General features: G+C 43.7%; 1 protein-coding gene across 5 annotated transcripts in view; it reads right to left on the reverse strand.

Moving 5' to 3' along the window:
- Positions 1–23429, reverse strand: part of PANK1 (pantothenate kinase 1) — a 102930-nt gene that overhangs the window by 40172 nt on the left and 39329 nt on the right. Inside the window, exon 3 of one of the 5 annotated variants that reach the window (XM_058697131.1) lies at positions 22568–22715. The exons of 1 other annotated variant lie outside the window; for it this stretch is intronic. Coding sequence is in view for 2 of the 4 variants with exons in the window: in XM_058697129.1 (XP_058553112.1) it covers positions 1323–1410 (88 nt within the window). In the remaining 2 variants the exon portion in view is untranslated. Of the gene's footprint in view, positions 1–547; positions 899–1322; positions 1619–12244; positions 12367–22567; positions 22716–23429 lie in introns of those variants that run through there. 3 more of the 5 variants (XM_058697130.1, XM_058697129.1, XM_058697133.1) reach the window with 3 other exon arrangements.

The raw sequence follows: 23429 nt of genomic DNA on the forward strand, positions 1-23429 counted from the left end.
GCAGCACTGTACCGACTAACATTAAGGGCTTACCATGTGCCAGGGTGTGTGCTAGAAGCTTTACATGCAATGTTTAATTTAATTCTCAGAACCCAACGAGGTAGGCATTCTTATTTATGCCCACTTTACAGATGACAGAACTGAGGCCGAGAAGTTAAGGCACTCACCCAAACATTAGTTACGGGGTTTTCAACATGCGTTTCAGTTACGGCTTTTCAATAGAGAAAAATATTTTTAAAGAATTTTGAATTAAATACGTGGACCCTTTTAAAAAAGTTTCATCTGTATGCAGCTGGTGCCTAACAAGTATCCGTTGACTAAAAAACAAAAGAGCGACCATTCGCACGCCGTGACTTCTACAGCCCAGTATAAAACCAGATATTAGTCATATCCCTAAATTATTAGAAAATATCACGATACTCAGTATTCTGTCCAAGAAGGCAAGGAAGTATAAAATGCATCTGGAGCACATTTTGCATAAAACTGAAAGACTCATAAAACTGCCAAGAGTAAGGCAATCCTGGCAGTTATACAGATAAGAACTCACTGATGTTGAAGTGGTTTGATCCTCAAAAACGCTTGACAGACAAGAGTGATATTAGAGAGATTCAGGATCTTTTTCTTTGTTCTTGTGGTTCATTTGAAATGAAGGAACGGCAAATCTCACAAATTTCAGCAATACCCCTCCTGGTAACCTCCTGTAAACTCCACGTTCAACCTTGAATCCAGTACCCCCAGACTTCCAGTCTGAGCCCAGTCCTCCTTCCCAGGTGTCTTCAGAATGAGTGCTAGCTTGCCTGTTCCCACCCTAGTGACTGCAGAGGCAGAATGCTTTTAATCCTGTTCCCAGTCTCTCCCTCTCAAGACAGAAACTACATGGGAGATACAAATCACTTCTAGTCCAGTGATTCTGGGATGATTCCAAAGCGCCTTTTTTGGCACATGGTTATTTCATTACGAGAATGAAGTTTCAAATCTCAGACCATGAAGATATGGTTAAAAATTAATCATAAACAGGCAGTGGCAGGTACTGGCAAAACAAACAAACAAACAAACAAACAAAAACATACCAAAAAAAACCCCAAACTAAATCCTCCCAGGAAACACAATATCAGATTTTCATCTATCTATCAACAAACAGGATGCAACGATTTTAACCGTAGTTAGATAACTGAATTTATTCCTCTAACTGTGCATCATAAAATACTATATAGCTTCAACTGAAAATAATACATTGTTAACTTTTTCCAGCAATTAACAGATTATGGTTATGTTCTTAAAAAGAGTTTTTATCTTTTAGAAACACATATAAAAACACTTACCATTAAACTGAGATATCTGAGACTTGCTGCAAATCATCCAGTTTGAAAGGGGAGGTTTGGATGTAACAGAAAAAATAAGATTGGACATGAGTGGAAAGATAGGCTGAGTGATGAGTGATGGGCAGTTATTTGATGCACACTCTGGCTTTATATAACATTTGAAGTTTTCCCAAGTAAAAAGATTTCTTTACAATCCCAACACTCTCCAAATACTCATGCAAGACAGTGAGAGGACAGTGGGGCATCACGGGTCGCCTTTGGAGTAAAAATCTAATGGGAATGAACTGGGGAAGTCCCTTTTTTTGCCCCACAGATCCTGCCTCTGGAAACAAACAAACAACCTCCCTTCCCTTTTGGCTGGGACAAATTTCAGCCTGCCCGCCCTAACCAAAAACATGAAATGGAGATCCTCTGGCAACTCCACCCTGCCATTTCACCAACAGTAAATTAATTATAAATCACCCTAGAAAGGTGCAAGGTTCACTGGGGCTAGATTTACACCTATTTACAGGAAAACTATTGGTGTTGCTCAGTCCACATGTAACGAACATGTAGCTCAAAACAACTCAAGTCATTCAACATAAAAACAGGAGTGAATCATAAAATGAGTGTAAAGAAGAAGCCTAAAGTTATGGTTCTCCTGTAGTTAGTACTCTGGTGCATGCATGTATATATACATAAAGTCATGTATATTATTTTCTTCTTTCTTTCTTTCTTCTCTCCTGCTGCGTTGTTGGTACACTAACACCTGCTTGTTCTCCCTACTGGGTGATCTGGCACTGAACCCAATGGTATTTGGGGTAGGAATTTAGGAGGGAGAAAGAGAGGCAGACAACAATGTGATTCTAAATTCTACCCTTAAAACATAGTGGGCCCTCAAATATGTGTGGAATACTTTCTTTCCTGAGAATGAAGTTCTTTTGTCTAACTCCTCACCTTCTGGCATTTTCCTACTTAGCAAAGGACATGTCAGTCTTTTTCTCCCATTCTCTGAATCAAAGGCTTTAATTATTCAGCTCGTATTACTGATGCTGTCTGGGACTTTCCTCTGTGTGACCCATGACCTGTATTCTAGTCAGTGACGTACTGGTAAATGTTTAGCAACTGGCTGCCTAAGAAGAAAACCTTGATTTTTAGCGTTTGCCAATTTCCATAGGGCAAATACACTCACTGTAGCCAATTTCAAGCTGCCAACACCAGGACATAGGATGCAGAGTTAGGAAGAAATGTGTACGACCAGCTCCCCTGAGCACGGAGGAGCTGACCCCATCAAATTAAGGGAACTTGTGGTTTTCCTAGGATGATCCCAGTTTATGCCTGTGGTCCTGGCATAATTATTCACGATACCCCTTACCACTCTTTAAAAGTGTTGACGATATAGGGGCGCCTGGGTGGCGCAGCCGGTTAAGCGTCCGACTTCAGCCAGGTCACGATCTCGCGGTCCGTGAGTTCGAGCCCCGCGTCAGGCTCTGGGCCGATGGCTCGGAGCCTGGAGCCTGTTTCCGATTCTGTGTCTCCCTCTCTCTCTGCCCCTCCCCCGTTCATGCTCTGTCTCTCTCTGTCCCAAAAATAAATTTAAAAACGTTGAAAAAAAAATTTAAAAAAAAGTGTTGACGATATATCATGCAGTCACTCCAAAGAATAAATCACATTTGGGCCACTTCCTCATAGTAAAAATCTTCCATAAAAGGTAGGATGTGGTATCTCCTTGACCAAACTGATATTACCTTCCTTTTCCCAAATACGTAGCATGTTTTTAGATGTTTTTCATCAAACACTGGTAGTTGGGAAAGTATGGATGGCAAACAGACAGCCTCAACTTGTTCAAGTCCTCTGACTTACACGCACAGAGTTTAGGGACTTGGAAATGCCATAGATTTGAGTAAAATCAAGCCAGGCAAGTGGCTTCAGGCTACACTCCAGCTTGGAATCACATGAGAAGCCGAGTATCCCATGCAGAGTCTAGCACAGTGCGTGGCCCATAGGAATAAAAACTGGTTAGCTCCAGGGTGCCTGGGTGGCTCAGTCAGTTAAGCATCTGACTCTTGATTTCGGCCCAGGTCACCATCTCACGGTTTGTGAGATTGAGCCCTGAGTCGAGTTCTACTCTGAGAGCATGGAGACTGCTTGGGATCCTCTCTCACTCCCAGTCTCTCTCTCTCTCTCTCTCTCTCTCTCTGCCCCTCCCTTGCCCTCCCTCTCTCTCAAAATGAAAAAATAAACATTTTTAAAAGATTAAAAAAAAAATGATTAGCCCCTGTGGGACATACAGGCTTATTAAATCTTGGCGTTCAAGGTCACCCAGGTCAGTATTTACCTGATCCCTTTTATGACAACCCCAAGTGGCCATTCTCCCATCTAAGTTTTAATACTTTGGCAACTCAACACAACCAGTACTGGCTCACAAGGATGATGAAGTCTGGCAGGTGAGTGTGTGGGTCTTCGTTTTTCAGAGGGCAGGACGCCATGGAAAAGTCCAGTTAAATAGCTGTCTTTAAATGTCTAAGGAGCTGTCATGCAGAAGAGAGATTGGATACACTGTAGGGTCAAGGCAGAAGTTATAGGAGTAAGTGTAAGTAAGGAAGGACATCTAACACCACCACCTTATAGCGTAATGAAGGGCATCTAACACCACCACCCATGACAGCTAACATTTATTGGGTGCTTATGTTTTGCCGGAAGCCTCATTACACTGTGGACCCATATCAAGCTTGAAGTCACACAAATCCACTCCTGCCTCGTTCCCTCCTGGACTGCCTACCTCAGGCTGTAAAGGAATTGTTTGTCCAGAAGGCCCAGAGGATTCCTAGCAACTGGCACTGCCCAGGCTGGCCACAGCTCACAGAGATTCACGTAAGTTCAGTCTGTCCAGAGGCGCTAGCTAAAGACCCAGTGGCCCAGATTCAGCATTGAGTCAGGGCCAGGCATTCCAGAAGGTTCACGTGCTGGTCTCGAAGGCAACAAGTGCCCAGAAATATCCATCTCCTCATCTGTCAGAACAAGGTTTGCTAGGCTGTGGGTAAAAAGAAGGCCTAAGAAGTAGCATCCGTTCTGAATTCTGCAGCCTTGTTTGATTCCTGCAGCTTTCATAAAGGAAAGGTGCTCACTTTCCTAATCCTTTTCTCTTGTGTGCATTATCTGCTTCACTCAGGGGCTGACATAGCAAACCGTAAAGATCAAAGGAAGAAACTTCCTTTTTTAGAAATAACTTTGTGCTAGGGTGCCTGGGTGGCTCAGTTGGTTAAGTGTCTCAGGTCACGATCTCACGGTTCGTGAATTCAAGCCCCTCATCGGGCTCTGTGCCGATAGCTCAGAGCCTGGAGCCTGCTTCGGATTCTGTGTCTCCCTCTCTCTCTCTGCCCCTCCCTTACTCGCACTCTGTATCTCTCTCTCTCTCTCTCCCAAAAGTAAATAAACATTAAAAAAAAAACAAAAAAAACTTTGTCCTGACACTAGATTAACAGTAAAACAAATGACAGTCTTCTTAGTCACCAAGTTGCCAAAATCACCCTCAGACAGGTCATGCTGTACATCTCAGGAGTTGCAGTGGGGCAACTTATGAAAGTTGACAATGAGGTCAAGAATTGCGACACAGGCCATGTGTCTTGCCTCTAGAAACGTCAGAATTAGGGCGCTTCCATTCAGGATGTGATGTTGGGTCAGGTTGGAAGATACCTTGAATGAAGCCCAGTCTCAGTTGGGGCAAGATGAGTTCATGGAAATCCTGAGATTTCACAAAGTTTTGAAAGCCTCTGTGACTAAGTAACGGCAGTAATATTAATATTAAATGTCCTGCTTGTGTTGCCAAGTAAAATATCTTTTACTGTGCACGTAGCAGGGTCCAGTCACTCTGTTTTACAACTTATCTCCATTTTCTGCCTTTGGTCCTCACAACCAATAAGATGGACGCCATTATCTCTATTGGAGAAGTTAAGGATCTCGCCTGAAGGTGACACTGTTAGTAATGGCACAGTGAGGCTCTGAATTCAGGTCTGGTGGCTTCAAAGCTCTTTCCACTACAGAACACTACCCAAGTCTAGCCCAGCAGAGTCAAAATCTGAACTCAGACAGTTTTGCCCCAAGCCTTTGTGCTATCCTTCAGTTTCTTCACCTGCTGAGGGAAGATCATATGATTTGTCTTACCATAGTCTCAGTATCTTATAAACAACAGAAATTTATTTCCACAATTCTGGAATCCAAGATCAAGGTACTGGTGGATTCAGCGCCTGGCAAGAGCCTGCCTCCTAGATGGCTATCTTTTTGCTGTCCCCTCACATGGCAGAAGTGGGGACGGGGGTTCTAGCTCTCTGGGGTCTTTTATAAGGACACTAATCCCAATCATAAGGGCTCTACCCTCATGACCTAATCACCTCCCAAGGGCCCCACCTCCTAATAACACCACCTTGGGGGTTAGAATGTCAATATATGAGTTTGGTGGGGGACACAATGTTCAATCTATAGCAGTACCCAACTCACAGGGTACTGTGAGCGTTTGCTGAGATAATCCATATAAAGTGTTTAGCTTAGTGTCTGCACATAGTAAGTGCCCTTTAATGTTGGCCGCTGTTACTTCCACAGGCACATGGATGAGCTTTTTGCCCAAGGTGCACAGATTGCATACACTTATCTCTTCTTAAAATTTTACAGAACACACTTCCTTTTCCCAACATAAATAATAAGTTTATCAGGGCAGAAAAGAGAGCCAGCTAGCTGGCAATTGACTTAGACTTGGGTCTGAATTTTGGCCCGGTCATTCACGGACTACATCCAGGCTTTGGGGCAGGATACCTCACTTCTCTGAGCCTCTCTCTCTCCATCTGTCACATGGACAGTGGGGTTGGTAATGTGCATGCTTTCATCAAAACACGTACAGAACAATATGTACACAGCTGTTGCTCAATAACAGCTACTCTACTGGAAGTGACTACTGTTAAGTACTCACTATGGTCATAAGTTTTTCCGTCCTCTTTCCAAACTGTAGAGAAACCTGCTGGAGGTCCAGATCATTATTTTGATGTAACTGCCTCTAAAAATAACATTACCTCACCCTTTCGAATCATCGGTTGTTTTCAAATGTATTCCCAAGGAGAATACGAACACACACACACACCCACCCACACACACACATATGATTAGCCAAGTCTAAGCATCTAAGAGATGTCATGAATTAAGTAATGAGATACCACACTGGATAGCTCCATCACCTACAGAAAAGGTCTTCTGAGAAATTCTGTGCGCCACATTGGGTACACTGAACAGTTTCTGTATCTGATTCAGAATACTGCCATCCCAAGGTGAATACTGGCTTACTTATTAAAGCTAAAGCACATGTAATTAAATATCATAGAAGTCAAACCTTGATTTATTTTTACTTTCAAGGCAATTGGTTTGTATTAAAGCCACTCACACACACCTACACACAAGTCAAGCTATCACAAAAACAAAACCCCAAAACCTGTCAATTAAAACCAGTACTCCTTTATTTCTCTACTAATTCTATTTCCAAAACCATGATGGGTTTTGTTTTATTCACTTGTTAAATGCCCCACATGCTAAACATTAACAGCACCCTTTCCATCTTTGGTTACTGTGCCAAGCAAAATATCCTTCGTATTAAGGTTGAAATTCACTTACTGGTCTTTTGAGGAAAAGTGTTCACATGCCTAACACATTCTGATACCTGACTTAACCACTTAGATGCAGGCCACTTGGGTCTTAAAGTCTTAATCTTCGGTTTAAATGTGCATTGCACAATTCATAACTTCATGGACAAACTTGGGAATCTGACCACGTCCCACATGGTAGGAATACTACAGTGTGCCCTTGCTTTCCATTTCGGTCTTGTGTTCTTGAATTTGCAATGCTTCCCATCCATGTAGAAGTACTGAGTACAGTTTTTTTACAAAAAAAAAAAAAAAAAAAAAAAAAGCATATATATCTACCCTCTGTGCAGATACAACCAGAAAATTCTATGATCTTTTTTATCCTGGTTTTTCTCATAGGAAGTGGAAAGCCCAAATGCCAAAGCTAAATACCCCAATGTTTGGAAAATTGAGGCCTCATACTTTCACCATGCTGGCTAGCTGAAACGGGTGACAGATTTAGGTTTCTTTGGTTTGTACCTACGAGTATGTTATGGGTGCAATGGATTTTCACCCATTTTCTGCTCGTAGCATCCTATCTAAATGATTTGAGAAGCCAGAATGCCCACCCCACAGGAGGCTGCCCTCCCTGATCCAGTCTTTATTCCTGCTTGTTGCCAAGCAACAGAGGAGGGAAGGGAGAGGGCAGCACTGATCCTCCAGTCTTCTGAGGATGCCCAAATACTTGCCTTTCTGCAGCATAGTGTTTGGTGACTCCAACAATCTCCTTTGCATTTCTCTCCTCACTCCACCAGGGTGGCTCATCTAACAGTGTCCTTGTGGTCTAAAATATCCAGCATTTCAAGGAAACATCTAAATACTACTTTGTGCTGTTTCGGTTCCTCTTCCAAAAAGTATGTGTCGACCCATCTCATCAACAATAACTTAAGAAAGAGTCACGGACAAGGGCACGCGGGTGGCTCAGTTGGTTCAGTGTTCGGCTCTTGATTTTGACTCAGGTGATGATCTCACTGTTGGTGAGTTTGAGCCCGTTTGAGTCCCCAGTAGGGCTCTGCACTGACAGGGCGGAGCCTGATTGGGATTCTCTCTCCCTCTCTTTCTCTCTCTGCCCCTCCCCAGATCCTTCTCTCTCTCTCAAAATAAATAAACTTAAGAAAAATATTTATTAAAAAAAAGAAAAAAGAGTTACACATGAAGTTGTTGCTACAGCAATGTTTATGATGTAGAGACCCCTCGCTGCAGCCTAAAGCTTCCAGAGAAAGGTTAAATAAATTCTTGGGGATATAATACAACCATTTAAAAAATGATGTTTTGGAAAAAAAAAAACAAAAAAATAAAACAAAATCAAACAAAAAAAAAAAGATGTTTTGGGGCACCTGGGTGGCTCAGTCTGTTGAGCAACCGACTTCGGCTCAGGTTGTGATCTCACAACCTCACGGTTGTGAGTTCGAGTCCCATGTCGGGCTCTGTGCTGTCAGCTTGCAGCCTGGAGCCTGCTTTGGATTCTGTGTCTCCTTCTCTCTCTGCCCCTCCCCCACTTGTGCTCTGTCTCTCTTTGTCTCTCAAAAATAAATAAATGTAAAAAAAAAATTTTTTTAAATGATGTTTTGGGGTGCCTGGGTGGCTCAGTCAGTTGAGTGTCTGACTCTCGATTTCGGCTCAGGTCATGATCCCAGGGCCGTGGGATCGAGGCCTGCATGGGGCTTCATACTGAGCATAGAGCCTGCTTGAGATTCCCATTCTCTCTAAAATTAAAAAAAAAAAAAGTTTTAATGACATAAGAAAATGCTTATGCTAAAACTTTTAAAAACAAAAGCTAGCAAAATCTCATCTTAGTATGATCTCAAATTACCTGTAAAATATAGCACATTGTAAACAGTTGTTTTCTCTAAGTGATGGGACTGTAAGTACTTTTTCCTGCTTTTTCTCTACAGTTTTCTATTATCCACTATTTGTATTGGGGAAGGGTAAAAAAATAATTGAAGGACTAAGAGTGTTATAGCTAATCAAATAAAACATTTTGGTCTTTCTTATTCTAAGGCTGTTTTTTGTTTTGTTTTGTTTGTTTTTAAGGAAGTCAATCTCTGGCAGCTCAATTGTCCTGTCCTTTGGATTAACAGTGGACAGTATTCTGTATGGGGGTGATGAGAGCTGGCATTTACTGAATAAATGCTATATGCCAAGCAGGGATCTAGGTTCTTTCTATATACATTATCTAATTTAATTCTCATATCAACCCAATGAGTAGTATGATTATCTCCATCCTGGAACTGACACATAGGTGAATAATTGGCCCTAGGCCATCCAGCGGTTATCCAAACTAAAGCCCTCCATTTACAACACATTAGACCCTCACAGCATTTTATTAGGACTATCATTAGTTTCAAAATATTTGGGAAGTGAGCTGACTCAGTAAGGTGCTACTTATGCATGCTTCAAAGAATCAAATCATCAAGGAGCAGATCAAAGGAATCTCCCAGTTGCTACTCTATGGAAATTCCAGTGAAGAGATTTTGCCAAAGTCTATCTTATGGATGGAAATGACTATCTCAATGAGGTGGTGATAATGTCACTTGTACCTTTTCTCCTGTGACGTCAGTCAAATGTTCATGGACCTGAGGTGCAAGGCATAAGAGAAAAAACTATATCATCTGCAATCAGACTTCTAACCTAATTGAGGAAATAAGACAACACACAGGGAACAATTGGCACGAAGAAGAAGAAGAAGAAGAAGAAGAAGAAGAAGAAGAAGAAGAAGAAGAAAAGGAGAAGGAGGAGGAGGAGGAGAAGGAGGAGGAGGAGAATGGAGGAGGAGGAGGAAGAGGAGGAGGAGAAGGAGGAGGAGGAGAATGGAGGAGGAGGAGGAAGAGGAGGAGGAGGAGGAGGAGGAGAAGGAGGAGGAGGAGGTGGAGGAGGAGGAGGAGGAGAAGAAGAAGAAGAAGAAGAAGGAGAAGAAAAAGAGGAGGAGGAGGAGGAGGAGGAAGAAACCCAATTAAATGCTAAGTCGTGTGGCAAAGTGGATAACTAGCATAGAAGTCATAGCTCTGAAGTATCAGAATTTGGAAGACACAAGGAACAACACTTTAAGACCACCTAGCCAACTCCAGTGTCTCAACATGAGAGCTAGTAACTTGGTTGAGGCTACACAGCTAAATAGCAGAGGTAGGTGAAGTAACCAAGGAAGACCGATGAAGCAGTCTTACAAAAGCTTTCCAAGGACAAGTGGTGAGGTGACAGTACTTTCGATGAAAAGTGGACAACACTCCCCTCTCCTGGTTCAGCAAAATTAACCTACCACTGGTCTGATGTTTAGCTTACAAGCTTGTAAAGAGTTCCTGCGTTGAGATTTAAAATTTTAAAACAGGGGCGCCTGGGTGGCTCAGTCGGTTAAGCATCCGACTTCAGCTCAGGTCACGATCTCGCGGTCTGCGAGTTCGAGCCCCGCATCGGGCTCTGGGCTGATGGCTCAGAGCCTGGAGCCTGCTTCCGATTCTGTGTCTCCCTCTCTCTCTGCCCCTCCCCCGTTCATGCTCTGTCTCTCTCTGTCTCAAAAATAAATAAACATTAAAAAAAATAATAATAATAAAATAAATAAAATAAAAATTTAAAACAATCAGAAACTACTGAATTGTTTGTTTCATTGCATTCATCGTTTTCAAACGTTAAGTATTTCTATGTGTATTGCACTCTATCCATGATATTACCAAATAGAAACACACCCACTCACATAAGCATTCCAAGTGCCTATCTGAGAGCACTGAGATCTGGCTGTCTTCAACACACCTCTGGTTTAGACGGAAGCAGGTTGTTTGACGTTGTAAACTGATAAATAGGAATTATTTGTTCAGCTTCAATGCTTCCACCGACAACAATAGCCCTGCATTTTATTTAAAGCACCCAAATACTCTTTGTAATAGTTGCTCACATAAAGTCTATCAATCGTTAGAAAATGGGGATATAGTTAACTCTTAGTATATCTAACTAAGATATAGATTAGATTAGATTAGATTAGAGAATCTAAATATGAATTGACCAAGCACTATCTTTTTTTTATAAAAAAATACCTAAACATTAATAGGCAAGGCTTAAAGATGTTGCCCTAGTTTTCACTGAGAACTTTTGGTAGTGAACACAGCAGATGCCACTCAGAACATGTAAAATTTATTTCAGAAATGCTTGTTCAAATTTGAGAAATGAAAACGTGGTAGGATAATGAAAAGTAAATTTTGATGAATCCCTTTTAAAAGTTTAAAAGTTAAGTATCATGGTCACTGGACGTAAAATAGCTAAGGTTTTAATTTTTGTAAAAAATACAAACCACTTTAATTTCTGACACCAAATACAGAGGCATAAAGTTATATTTTCTTGTATTCTAAAATAATAATTGTTGGGGCGCCTGGGTGGTTCAGTCAGTTAAGCATCTGACTTCAGCTCAGGTCCGTGGGTTTGAGCCCCTTATGGAGCTCTGTGTTCACAGTTCAAACCTGGAGGCTGCTTGGGATTCTGTGTGTGTGTGTGTGTGTGTGTGTGTGTGTGTGTGTGTGTGTGTCTGTTCCTCCCCCGCCCGTGCTCTGTCTCTCTCTGTCTCTCAAAAATAAATAAGCGTTTAAAAAATAATTAAAAACTTAAAAAAAATCCTTGTGGGTTTGCAAGCTCAAGTGAAGCCTCAAAATTATTTTTTCTCTGCCTCCAACCTATTATTAAGAAAGAATACTTTTAATTCCTCAAAAATTATTTCTAAAGGTGTTATATACCCTCACAGACCATTTAGGCTAGCTATACTACACAAAAACTCAAAACACGTCTCTTTTGATACACTTTAGCTATTTACATTGCAAACTGTCCTACGATTTGTAAACATAGATCAGAGAAATAACTAAAATGTGGTTTCAAAAGAAGTAAAACAGGTTAATAAATCATAAGTAATCAATATCAAGTCCATAAAGAAGGTAATTTTCTAACAATTCTGAAAAACAAAAATAAGTACAAATTCAAGTGCTAAATAGATGTCTTCCTTACAACAATCACCCAATCTGCTGTGTGGCTTCAAAGTTAACTTTCAGCCTAAACATTTCACATCTACAAAATACAAGCATCAGAGTCATCCCGTCCCACATCAGTACTTTCCAAAGTCTCAGAGATTTTAACTGAGCGCAGAAAACCTAAGAGTCTAAAGAGAGAAACAAAAAAGTTTGCCAAATATCAAGCTTTTACAGATAAATCCAAAACCTATACTAGCAATTTCTCCGTATCAGACAGAATAACCCATACGCAAATGGTGTTTGAATGCAATCACTAATTAGTATGCATTCTACTTACTTTGCTTTTTGCCATTTATAAGCTTCATTAAAGACACCCAGAAAGAGGTAACCAGTAGAAGGAGGTTCGGCTCAGATAGGAAAAAACAGTTGTAAACTCGATCTACGAATTTACATCCCACAACGTCATGCAGGGAAGGTACTCTTTATAAAGTAACATCATATATACACGCTTTAGATTGTGAAATAACGCCTTTCAGCTTTTTACGCCGCAAGCTACCATTAGAAACCCTCAACTCTACCTCCCCAGTTCCCAGAAAAAAAAAATCCACCTCTAATTCTCATTGGTCCACATAGTTCCGGCCCACATGGTATCAGTGGGTGTGCCCCCGCCAACGGGTCCTCTCATTGGCTGCGAGGAAAGAGCATTTAATAGGATGTGATTTGGGGGGTTGTCAAACTCCACGCCTCCAGGCCTCGCGTTTGCCAATAGACCCGAGGTACTGGCGGCTACTCTGCGATTCAAAGGACAAGGTGGCTGCCTGAGCGCCAACCCAGAAAGACGAACTCTGACAAGGAAAAGGGGCGAGGAGAAGGGAGAGGGCCCTCCCGCTCTACGCCTACTCCCGGAACCCGTGAAATGTTCGCACACGTGCATTTTCCCACCGACAAATTAGGAAGGCGGGCAGTACGCTGGCCTTGCCTAGAGCCAAGACCGAAGGAGCAGCGCAGGATCCGCATTGAATCGGCCCATTCTACAGACGGAAGCAAGCAAGCGTGAGGCTCAGGCAGCGATCTTTAGTGCTTGGCGCCCCTGGGGAAAGAATCAGTCCCCGGAGTCCCCTCCGTACACTCCCCCGACAGCCGGCGCTGGGGCGCACCAGTCGCGCTGCGGTGCCTGTCCGCGGCTCCCGGGGTGGTAGGCGCGCGGGATGCGCCTGCCTCGCGCCAGCGTTCCGCTCGCGATGGGACTTACGCGGCCTGTTCTTCCTCCCGGAGTCCATCCTCCTCCGCAGCCGGCATTTCTTGGCGGGGGAGTCGTGCTGAGGGGGTGGTGGCTGCGGCTGAAGCTCGGGCAAGAGCTGGAGGCGCGGGGGTGCCGCGTCGCCACCGCCCGCGGGGCCCCGGCTGCAGAGGAGCAGCGGCTGGACTGGCGGCGGGTGGAAGCCGTTGTGCAGCAGCCCGTTTACGGCGGCAGCTCCGGTGTCGGCGGGGGGACCCGGAGCGTGCGTGGCCGAGTGCTCGGGCCGCCCGCCCCGGTCGCCCATGCCGGAGGCTGGTGCGGCGGCGCGCGGGCCCCGGCTCAGGCAGCCTCGCTGGAGGTCATTCTCGGGCGTCTTTATTTCCCCGGATCCTCCCTGCGGTTTCCGATTCAGCAGCCGCAGAGCCGGCGCCGGGGGATGGCGAGCCCGGCGCTCCTCCCCTTCTCCCACCGGCTCCCCCCTCTCCTCCGCGCTCTGCCCCCTGCGCGCCCGCCCCGCCGCGCCAGCCTGGAGCATGCCAGCTCCGGGCGCGGAATCGGGGATCCCCGCGGACCCCCAGCCGGGGCCCCCACGGCTCGCCTCCCCCTGTTCCCCCGGCCGCGCGACTTCAAACGCGGCTTCCTTGCCTGCCAGACCTGTCCCCACTACTGAGCATGCCCAGTGCTGCCCGCCACCGCCACAGACGAGTTTCAACTAGGGGACTGAAGTTCTCTGGGTTTGCAAAAAGATGGGCGGGTTGAGCTTTGTATCTCGGAGAGGCGGAGAGGGGACTGAGCGAGGCTGGCGCAAGAGGAGCAGGTAGCTTCGGGAGGAATACGGAGGCACACAAATATTTGTTGAGGTTTCAAGTTTGCTAATCCTGTCCCCAGAGAGCTAGACACCTTTGCAAGGTCATTCACGGCTGTCCCCTCCAACACCCCTCCTCTCGTTGCTTTGTGTGTGTGTGTTTGGTTAAGTGACCAAACTACTCACAGGCCTGAGTGGAGGGAGGAGAGGGAATATTTATAGAAAGGTAGGCCGATTTGCGGAGGGAGGGGAGTGAAATTTCTTTACTGGCACACATACAGACACCATGTGGTTTCCCGGAGTTGTCTTCTGCAGGGAGGAAACCTAGGAATACAGTGTAAGGACAGTGAAGGACACAGCTGCACGCAGGATTAACAGGTGCTGGAAGAGACCAAGAAAGCAGAAGCAGTCCCAAGCTATAAAAAGCACTTTCCTCACCCAGAAAGAACTTCAAGAGACAAAGTGATCCTATTTATAGAATAAGGAGTTGCCTGTGTTTTAAGAAGGGAAAGCAGTATGGCCCAGTGGTCAACACCATAACCTTTGGAGTCTGAGCTGGGTTCAGATTCCAACTCGGCCACTGAGCAAACCCAGAGAGAGTCATTGCTCAAGTGAGCACACCTGGCAATAGGAAACAGGACTGGACATGCTCCGTAGGCAGGACAAATTTGGGTGCTGAGGACTTTACCAAAGTTATGTAATCCCTTGAGGCTTCAGCTTTTGAATCTAACAAGGAGCTGTTGTGAGAAATCTATCTAAAGTAACTGGTACAATCCTGGCACACAGGAAATGTTTCAAACAGGTGGTAATCTTTATTACATTATTAGCAGTTCACCCATGTCGAGTAAGAGGAACAAATCATGTTCACAGCCATATTTACTGTGTGATTTATTGTATGTGATGTTCTCCATCATTTGTGTTTACCTAATCTACAGAGGACTCAGAGGCCAGCAAGTGCTGCCTGGGCCACTGGGTTGCCAAGCCCCTGGGCCTCAGTGCGTTCAGCAGCAGCCAGGGCCTGTGCCTTGAATTGGCAATTTCTTCCAGGAGTGCCCTACCCAGAACCACAGCTTGGGAACCATAGGGGCCCTTGAGAACTCTGGTCTGCCCACTCATTTTTCCAGATAAGGAAACAGCCACAGAGAGATGGCTGAGGTTGTTAAGAGCAAAATCAGGGCGAAATCCTAAATCTTCTATCCCTGACTTTATCATACTATTTGAGACACAGAGGAAAAAAACAAAACAAAACTTGGGGGCTGTGGCCCCTACCTCTCCTGCCTCATCTCCAGCTCCCTGTGCTCCTGCTATAGGGCAGCCTGCCAGTTCCTCAAACAATTTCTTTTCCCTTTGCATCTGTTATTTCCATTGGCTGAAATTCTCTTCCCCCAGACCTCTTTGTCCACTAGATTCGGACTCAATCCTCAGATCTCTGCTTCAACCTCTTATATTTGGAGAAACTTTCCCTGACCCTTGGGACTAGATCAGGTTTTCCTACTCCCTACACCGTATCTTCCTTACTCTATCAGTTTGTAACTCTACGATGCATCTGTTCCCTTATTTGTCAGTGGGGATATTAATAGGACATCAACTAAGTCGTTACAATGATGAAATTAACTAATATATGTGAAGCACCCAGCACATCATAACTGCTCTGAAAAATCTAGATATTGTAGCCAGGACACAGGGGTGCAGGAGCACCTGGCTGTGAGGGTCCCAAACAGACCAGGTTCAGCTACTTGCCACTGACAAAATCCAAAAGGCAAAGAGACGAGTAGTGGGGAAACAAGAAAGGAATTGATTTCGGTGAGGCCAATAGCAGAAAGCAGACTAACATGTCAAAGACTGTCTCAAAAGTGCTGACAATACTTCCAGGTTTATATAAGGAAAACAGGGGGCAAAGTTCAGTGGGTACATGCAGCTGGGCAGTCAAGGTGAGGTTGATCATTGTCTTGGGGTCAGTCAAGCAGGGTCTTGCTGGCTCAGGGTGGTCCTTATTGCTTGAGTGGGTAGTTTTGGTTCTCATTAGGGGATGCTTTGCCCACAGGGTATTTTGCCTGAGTTAAGAGATAAGCTGGAAAGAAGAAATTAATCGATAAATAAGTTTGAGGTCAAAATAGTAATATTGAAAGAGGTAGTTGAAGTCCTCTTTCAATATTAGTATTTGACTGTCTCACCCCCTCCCCCGGCACCCCGCCCCCCAAACACACACTGTGATCTCCATTAAGGCAGATGACTCTGTTCATCGTTGTATCCCTAGGAAACTTTTGGTAATTACCTGTGACTGAATAAATGACTTAGATGATATTTCACCCAGGGTGTCTCTCACTTTCTGCTGTAAATCTGCTAAAAAATCTCTACTGCTACTCCTAAATATTCAAAGATTTTCAAATTCCCACATAACTTAAGCTGAGTAATTTAGGAAGCAGTTTACATCAGAGGTGCAAGTAGGAGCTTTAGCAATGCAGTATCTCCAAGGACATGCTCTCTCCAGCTTGATTCCCAGGCATGTTGAGGAACGCCTGAGCCAGGTGGCTCAGACCCAGGCAGGGCAGAAGTACTGGTACTGGGGACAGAACGTCCTCCACCTGCTTCCTTTCTCCCGCCCTTGTCAGGCTGGTGCCCTGGATCAGTCACACCAAGCATGTGGGGTAGAGAGGAAGTCAGGTGGCATCTCACAGGATTATTCAGGGGAGATATATCTGGGAAGTTTAACTCTGAGGTAGGAGCTCTCACATGCTTCAGCAGGGGCATGGAACAATGTTTAGAAAAGAGTGAGGGAGGAAGGAACCCTCAAGCCACTTCTCTCCCTTTGTTCATTCATTCATTTATTTACTAATCACTCATTAAGTGTGTACTATACTGTAGGCACTAAAACAGATGGTGGGAATACAGAGACAGCATAGATACCCTCACTACCCTCTAAAAGCTTACAACTCAATAGCAAGAGAGAAGTCAGTGCTTCTCCATCAGTGCTATAAAAATAGCCTGGGGAGTGTTTACTTTTTAACTCTTCACTGGATGTAACATACATACAGAAATGTATACATAATCTAAGGGCAGAGCTCAGTGAATTCCACACAAATAAACACTGTGTGTAATTAGCACCTGATCAAGAAACAGAACATGACCAGTAATCTAGCAGATTTTTTTAAGAGCAAATTCTTCACCCAGGTCCATGGACTGATTTAGTAGGTTTGGAGCACAGGAATCTGCAATGGTGATGATGGTGATGATAAATATTTTTTAAAGAAGTAAAACAGTAGAAAAAAACTTTTCAAAAACGAGATTATGGGTGCCTGGTGGCCCAGTCAGTTGAGCATCTGATTTCGGCTCTGGTTATGATCTCATGGTTCATGAGTTCAAGCCCTCACCGAGTGACCTCAAGCCCTGCTTTGGGTGAGCCCTGCTTCTCTCTCTCTGCCCCTCGTGGGATTCTCTCTCTCTCTCCTTCTCCCTCTCTCTCTGTCCCTCACTCACTTGCACCCTCTCTCAATAAGCAAACAAACAAATAAATATTTTAAAAAGTCCAACAACAAAGAGATTATGATGTAGATGGTCCTTGCTTGGACAAACATCGAACAATGACATCTGCCATGGAAGTAACTCCAGAGGACTCCAGACAGCGAGCTACAGGAAGGAGAAAGAAGGGAAGTGGTACTAAAACGGAGTTTAAAATTTGGGGTGCCTGGGTGGCTCAGTCAGTTGGGCGTCTGGCTTCTGCTCAGGTCATGATCTCACAGCTTGTGAGTTCAAGCCCTGCATCGGGGCCCTGTGCTGACAGCCCAGAGCCTGGAGCCTGGTTTGGATTCTGTGTCTCCCTCTCCCTCTGTCCCTCCCCTGCTCGCACTCTGTCTCTCTCTCTCAAAAAATAAATAAACATTAAAAAACAAAAAACAAAAAACCTGGCTTCAGGGAGGAAATAACCCTTAAACTGAATTTTGAATAATAATGGGATTTCTTTAGGGAAGGTTGAAGGAAATCCATTCAGAAGGAGGGAATGGAGACTCTGTGGGAGGTTTGAAGCCTTCTGGCCTGTTTGGGAATCTGCCAGGAGTTCAACAAGGCTGAAGGACAGCTTTGCAAGGGAGGAGGTGAGCATTTGCAGCTGAAAATGTTAGATGGGTCCAAATCTTAGATGGCTTTCTGCCAGTAGGAAAGAGTTCCTAAGGGTCACGGGAAAACACTAAAAAGTTTTAGGTTATAGAAACACTACCAGACTTGCATTCTGGAAGAATCTCCTGTAGCAGCCTAGCAAATAATTGGGGGAGGAGGTCCGTATGGAGGGAGACCAGATAGAAGGCTATTGGAAAAGTTCAGATCAGCGGTGATAAGGGTCTGAGGAAAGGACATAGCAGTGGGAATGATAGCATTGTTTAGATTCAAGAAACTTTTAAGGGTAGAATCCATAGGACTTGGTGCGCATTTGGAGGGTGAGGGAGAGGTAAGGCTAGGATGATTTCTGTTTCCAGTTTGGCCAACTGGTGATGTAGTGGTTTCAACATGCAAGATGAAATCGGCAGAAAAGGACAAAGACCTTCTGCCTATATTCTCTTTGGGTCTTACACTTTAAAAAGGACGACCTTTGGGACGCCTGGGTGGCTCAGTCAGTTAAGCTTCCAACTCTTGATTTCAGCTCAGGTCATGATCTCACAGTTCATGAGATCGAGCCCCACATGGGGCTCTGCGTTGACATCAAGAACCTGCTTGGGATTCTCTCCCTCTCACTCTCTCTCTTCCCCTTCCCTGCTATCTCTCTCTTTCTCAAAACAAATAAAAAGACAAATAAATAGTTTTTTTTTTTTTTTTTAAAACCCGATGATCTTCGGGGCACCTGGGTGGCTCAGTCGGTTAAGCATCCGACTTCGGCTCAGGTCATGATCTTGCGGTCTGTGAGTTTGAGCCCCGCGTTGGGCGCTGTGCTGACAGCTTAGAGCCTGGGGCCTGCTTCGGATTCTGTGTCTCTCTCTCTCTATGCCCCTCCCCTGCTCACACTCAGTCTCTCTCTCTCTCTTTCTCTCTCAAAAATAAACATTAAAAAAATTTTTTTTTAAAAATTAAAAAATGATGATCTTTTAAAAATGTAGATCTGATCCTGACATTTTTGTACCTAAATTCCTATGTGGGTGCTCCACAATTCATAACATTCTAAACTCTTTAGCAGGGTACATCCAGGTCCTTCATACACTGCCTGCTTCAGCCTTAATCTCCTGCCACTCACGTTTACTCCCTGTGTTTCTGTGAGTTGTGAGTTCAAGCCTCATGTTGGGTATAGAGATTACTTAAAAAAAATAAAATCTTTAAAAAGAATTCCTAGAACTTTAGCTGCCAGGATAATATTGCCCCAATATGAACTTCCTTATTTCATTGTTGCTTTTGTTATAGGTGTTGGTGCCTTGCTTAGAGATTTGCCACAAGGCCACCTCATACAAGAGGTATAGGAGACTATTTTTGAGTGTGGTGTTATTTTCGATTACAGTGATTTTCCATACTGCCTTCTGCACGGTCCTAAGAGCAGAGCTGCCTGGGGGAGTCAGAGGCCACCACGAACAAGCAAAAGCTGCTCTGGTGAATGAACGGTGTTAGAGTGAGGTTCTGATGACCCCTTCTTCAAAGCCTCAATCTTTTCCTCTCTTCAGAAAACTCAGCAACTACTACGTAGCAGGCCCCAAGCTAAGTACCGGGGATATACTCTTGAACAAAACCAAAGTCCCTACCCTTGTGTAGACTACAGAAGAGGCATGCATTAAGCACATAATCACCCAAAAAGCAAGTGGGGAAAGGTAAGACTTCCAGTGCCATGAGGACACACACCAGGGTGACCTGGCCTAGTTTTAAGCTTTAGCAGAGGAAATGGTATTCGAGCTGAATTCTAAATATTGAGTAGAAGCTAACCAAGGTTGGGGTGAATTTAGAGAAGGCATTCCTAGCCCGTTCTTTCTACATCATAAATTTAGTAGGCATTCCATAAATACTTGCTGAATGAAAGAATGAATTGGCCCTGTCCCTCTCAATAGGACAAATCAAATGTAAGGAAAATTAATCACTGGAATGAATTATTGGAAAGGTTTAGGCCACTTCTTTCCTCTTTAATGTTCTTTTATATTGGTTGCTCTTCTCTCTGATTATGGAGTATTTTCTACCCAATATTCTTGTTGCCTATTTAAGTTTCTCTTTGGTTTTGTTTTGTTCTTGGTCAACAGAGATGGAAAAATATAGCATCAGCACCACCAATAATAACTGTTTATACATGAATGGAATATACCCCGCATGAGCAAACTTCCTGTCAGTCACTAATATTTTTTGAGGACCTACTAATTATGATTTGGTGAAGGGGGATAGGGTTGGGCTGCTAGAAATGTAACAGGCTATAATCAGAGTAACCCCAAGTATTGGGCATAATTTCAGGAATGGAGCTGGGTTTAGCAAAATTATAATACTCTTATTATCTAACACTTATTGAGTCCTCACAGGCCATATGCTACATACACAGGTCATGTACTAAGCACATTATAAGTGTCATCTTGTTAATCAGCACAGTAGGCATGTGTGTTGGGTACTATTATTCTCCTCATATTCCAGATGAGGGAAGGAAACTGAGAGAAGCTCATGAACTTGCCCAAATTCACACAGCAGAAACGTGGAACTGGCATTTGAACTCATGTTTAGGTGGCTCTAGAAACTGCACACTTCATAACTCAACCATAGTGCCTCCCAAAAGTCAGTGTATTACTCTCATTACTCAGAGTTTACACCGTGGTTGCAAATGTCCGCGCTAATACTCCGCTACCTGCACAACAATGCCTTTCATCACAATTGTTGGGTCTCCTTATTTCTCATTGTTTCTTTGCAGTCTCAATTAAGTCTTGTTCACACAAGAACATTTCCCCCTGTTAAAAAACGTCCTAGCTACAACAATCTCTATTTTGTAATTTATTCAACAAATATGTTTAAATGATGCTACCATGGGCAAGCCACTGTTCCAAGGCAGTGAGGTTACAGTGATGAACAATGCAAAAAAAAAAATGTCCCTCCTTTCATGGGGTATACATTCTTCTGGTCAGGGAGAAAGGTGGGGACAGGGGAAGACAGAAAATAAACAAGTAAATAAATACAGGCTGTGTTAAGTAACATAAAAATTGAACAAAATGATGTGAAAGAGAATAACTGGAAGAGGGGGGCCAGTTTAGATTGGGGAAGTTGAGGAAGCCACAACTGATGCTGGTACCTGAAGGTAGAGAGATTAAGATGCGAACTGTCATGTAAAGAGATTTGGAAGAACATTCCAGCATATGGAAGAGGAAAAAATGTGTGTGTGTGTGTGTGTGTGTGTGTGTGTGTGTACATTTCTCCATAACCAAGTTCCAGTATTTGGAGGATACTGGTGACTAGGATGTATGCACCTTCCTTAGAGAAGGATAGCAGTGTCAGGGAGAGTTTTATATTAGGGTCCCAGTGTTCAGGACACTCAGATTTATTATATAGGCTCCCTTGTTTTCCAGAGGAAGTCCCTGCTGAATAGTGAAGGTTCTTCAGCCGCAAATAATAAAAGTCACTTTAACTCCCTTCAACATAAAGTGAATTCACACAGAGAACTAAGAGGATAAAAATCCCTTGAAAGGCTGAAAGAGCAGGATCCAGGCTGGGCTCCCAGTAATGACGCTCAGGATTCCACTACAGAATACGCTTACTCAGGGAACAGTGATTCGGGAGCTGCCGCTTCTGATACAACAGTAAACCAAGAAATCAGGGAGTCATTGCTACTATTGCCAGTTCCAGGACTGGCTGGCTCAGGCTAAATCTACACCGCAAAATGCATGCCCGTATTCTGTCTCTCCAAAGCCATGACATCCAAGATAATACGCTCAGATCTCTGCTGCCCCAGAACTGCCTAGCTGATAAAACAGCAGAAATGCAGCTTCCTTTTCAAGCTGGCCTTCTGGATGTTGCCCAAGTGCATCTGCTTGGCCAGAGCTAGACTATGTACGGGATCCAAGCTCTAAGAGACTCCGGGAAATGAAGTCTTCAATTTTCTCACTTCTAGCATGTAATAGGGCATATTACAAGGGGTTGAAATGGAGTTGAGTGAGACCATCTATTTACCTGTCACAGACCTCAATAGAGAATTTTGATAATTAGGTAGCACAGTGTTCGAAGAAAGCCAGTGTGACTCTTGACCTCAGGGCCATGAGTTCAAGCCCCATGCTGGGCATAGAACCTACTTAAAAAAAAAAAAGAAAAGAAAACCACAGATCCAAAATAAAGTCACTTATGCTATAGGCTTGACACCTAACCTAACTACAGTTTCAACCTCTCTCAGAAATGTAGTCTTAACCAGTCAGTCAGGAATTTTCTGGTAAGCACCAATAAAGTAATTTGTCACAGGGGCCTTCTCCATTCCCCACAGAAAGCTGAGGTAATTCACCTGATAAGACCCACCATCCCTCCCGCTAAGGGAAGGTGACCTTTTCTTTTTGTGAACAGCTTCTTGCCCCACCCTTTTTCCTGTAAAAACCCTCCATTTTGTATACTCCGCAGAGCTCCGTTTCTACTTGCTAGATGGCATACTGCCCAAATCATGAATTGCTTAATAAAGCCAACTGGATCTTCAAATTTACCTGGTTGAATTTTGTTTTCTAACAACGGTTTGCCCAGAATTTTTCTCCATCCCGGGAACGCCCTCAGGCCGAGCGAGGCAAATTAGGACAGTTGGTCACTCTGTGAGGTAGCCAGGCTTGAAGCTCCCTGTAAATTCCTTTAGAGGGTCTGAAATGGAAAGCAGGAGTAAGCAAGTAATAACAGAATGATGACTGCGTTACAGTGTTGAGTTCTAGCTCTAAAGTCACTCAGACATGAGTTTGAATCCCAACTCCTCCTCTTAGTAGCTGTATGGCCTTGGCCAATTTACCTCTCAGCCAATTTCTTCTTCTATCCAGCACTTTCCAGTAGAATTCTGTGATGAGGTAAAATGCACTAGATCTACATGGTGGTAGTCACTATTCAGATGTGGTTTTTGAGTAGTCAGTATATGGCTAGTGTGACTAAGAAACTGGATTTTAAATTTAAGTTAATTTGCATTTTTATGTAATTATTTTTGAAACCACTTTATTGAGGTATGATTGACATAAAAAAGCTACCCATATTTAATGTCTACATCTTGATGAGTTTGGAGATAAGTGTAGACCCATGAAACCATTACTACAATCTATGCTATAAACTTATCCATCACCTGCAAAAGCTTCCTTCTGCCCTCTTTATTATTATGATGATGATGACTATCATTTATCATGTGGTAAGAGCACTTAACATAAGAACCACCTTCTTGGCAAATGTATAAGTATGGATACGGTATTTATGCTGCAACATCTATGCCATACATCTCTAAGACTTATCTTGCTTAACTGTAACTTCGTACCCTTTGACTAACACTTTCCTATTTCCCTCTCCTCCTGGCCCTGGCAATTGCCATTCTATTCTCTG

The sequence above is a fragment of the Neofelis nebulosa genome, chromosome 13 (genome assembly GCF_028018385.1).
Source record: "Neofelis nebulosa isolate mNeoNeb1 chromosome 13, mNeoNeb1.pri, whole genome shotgun sequence".
NCBI lineage: Eukaryota > Metazoa > Chordata > Mammalia > Carnivora > Felidae > Neofelis > Neofelis nebulosa.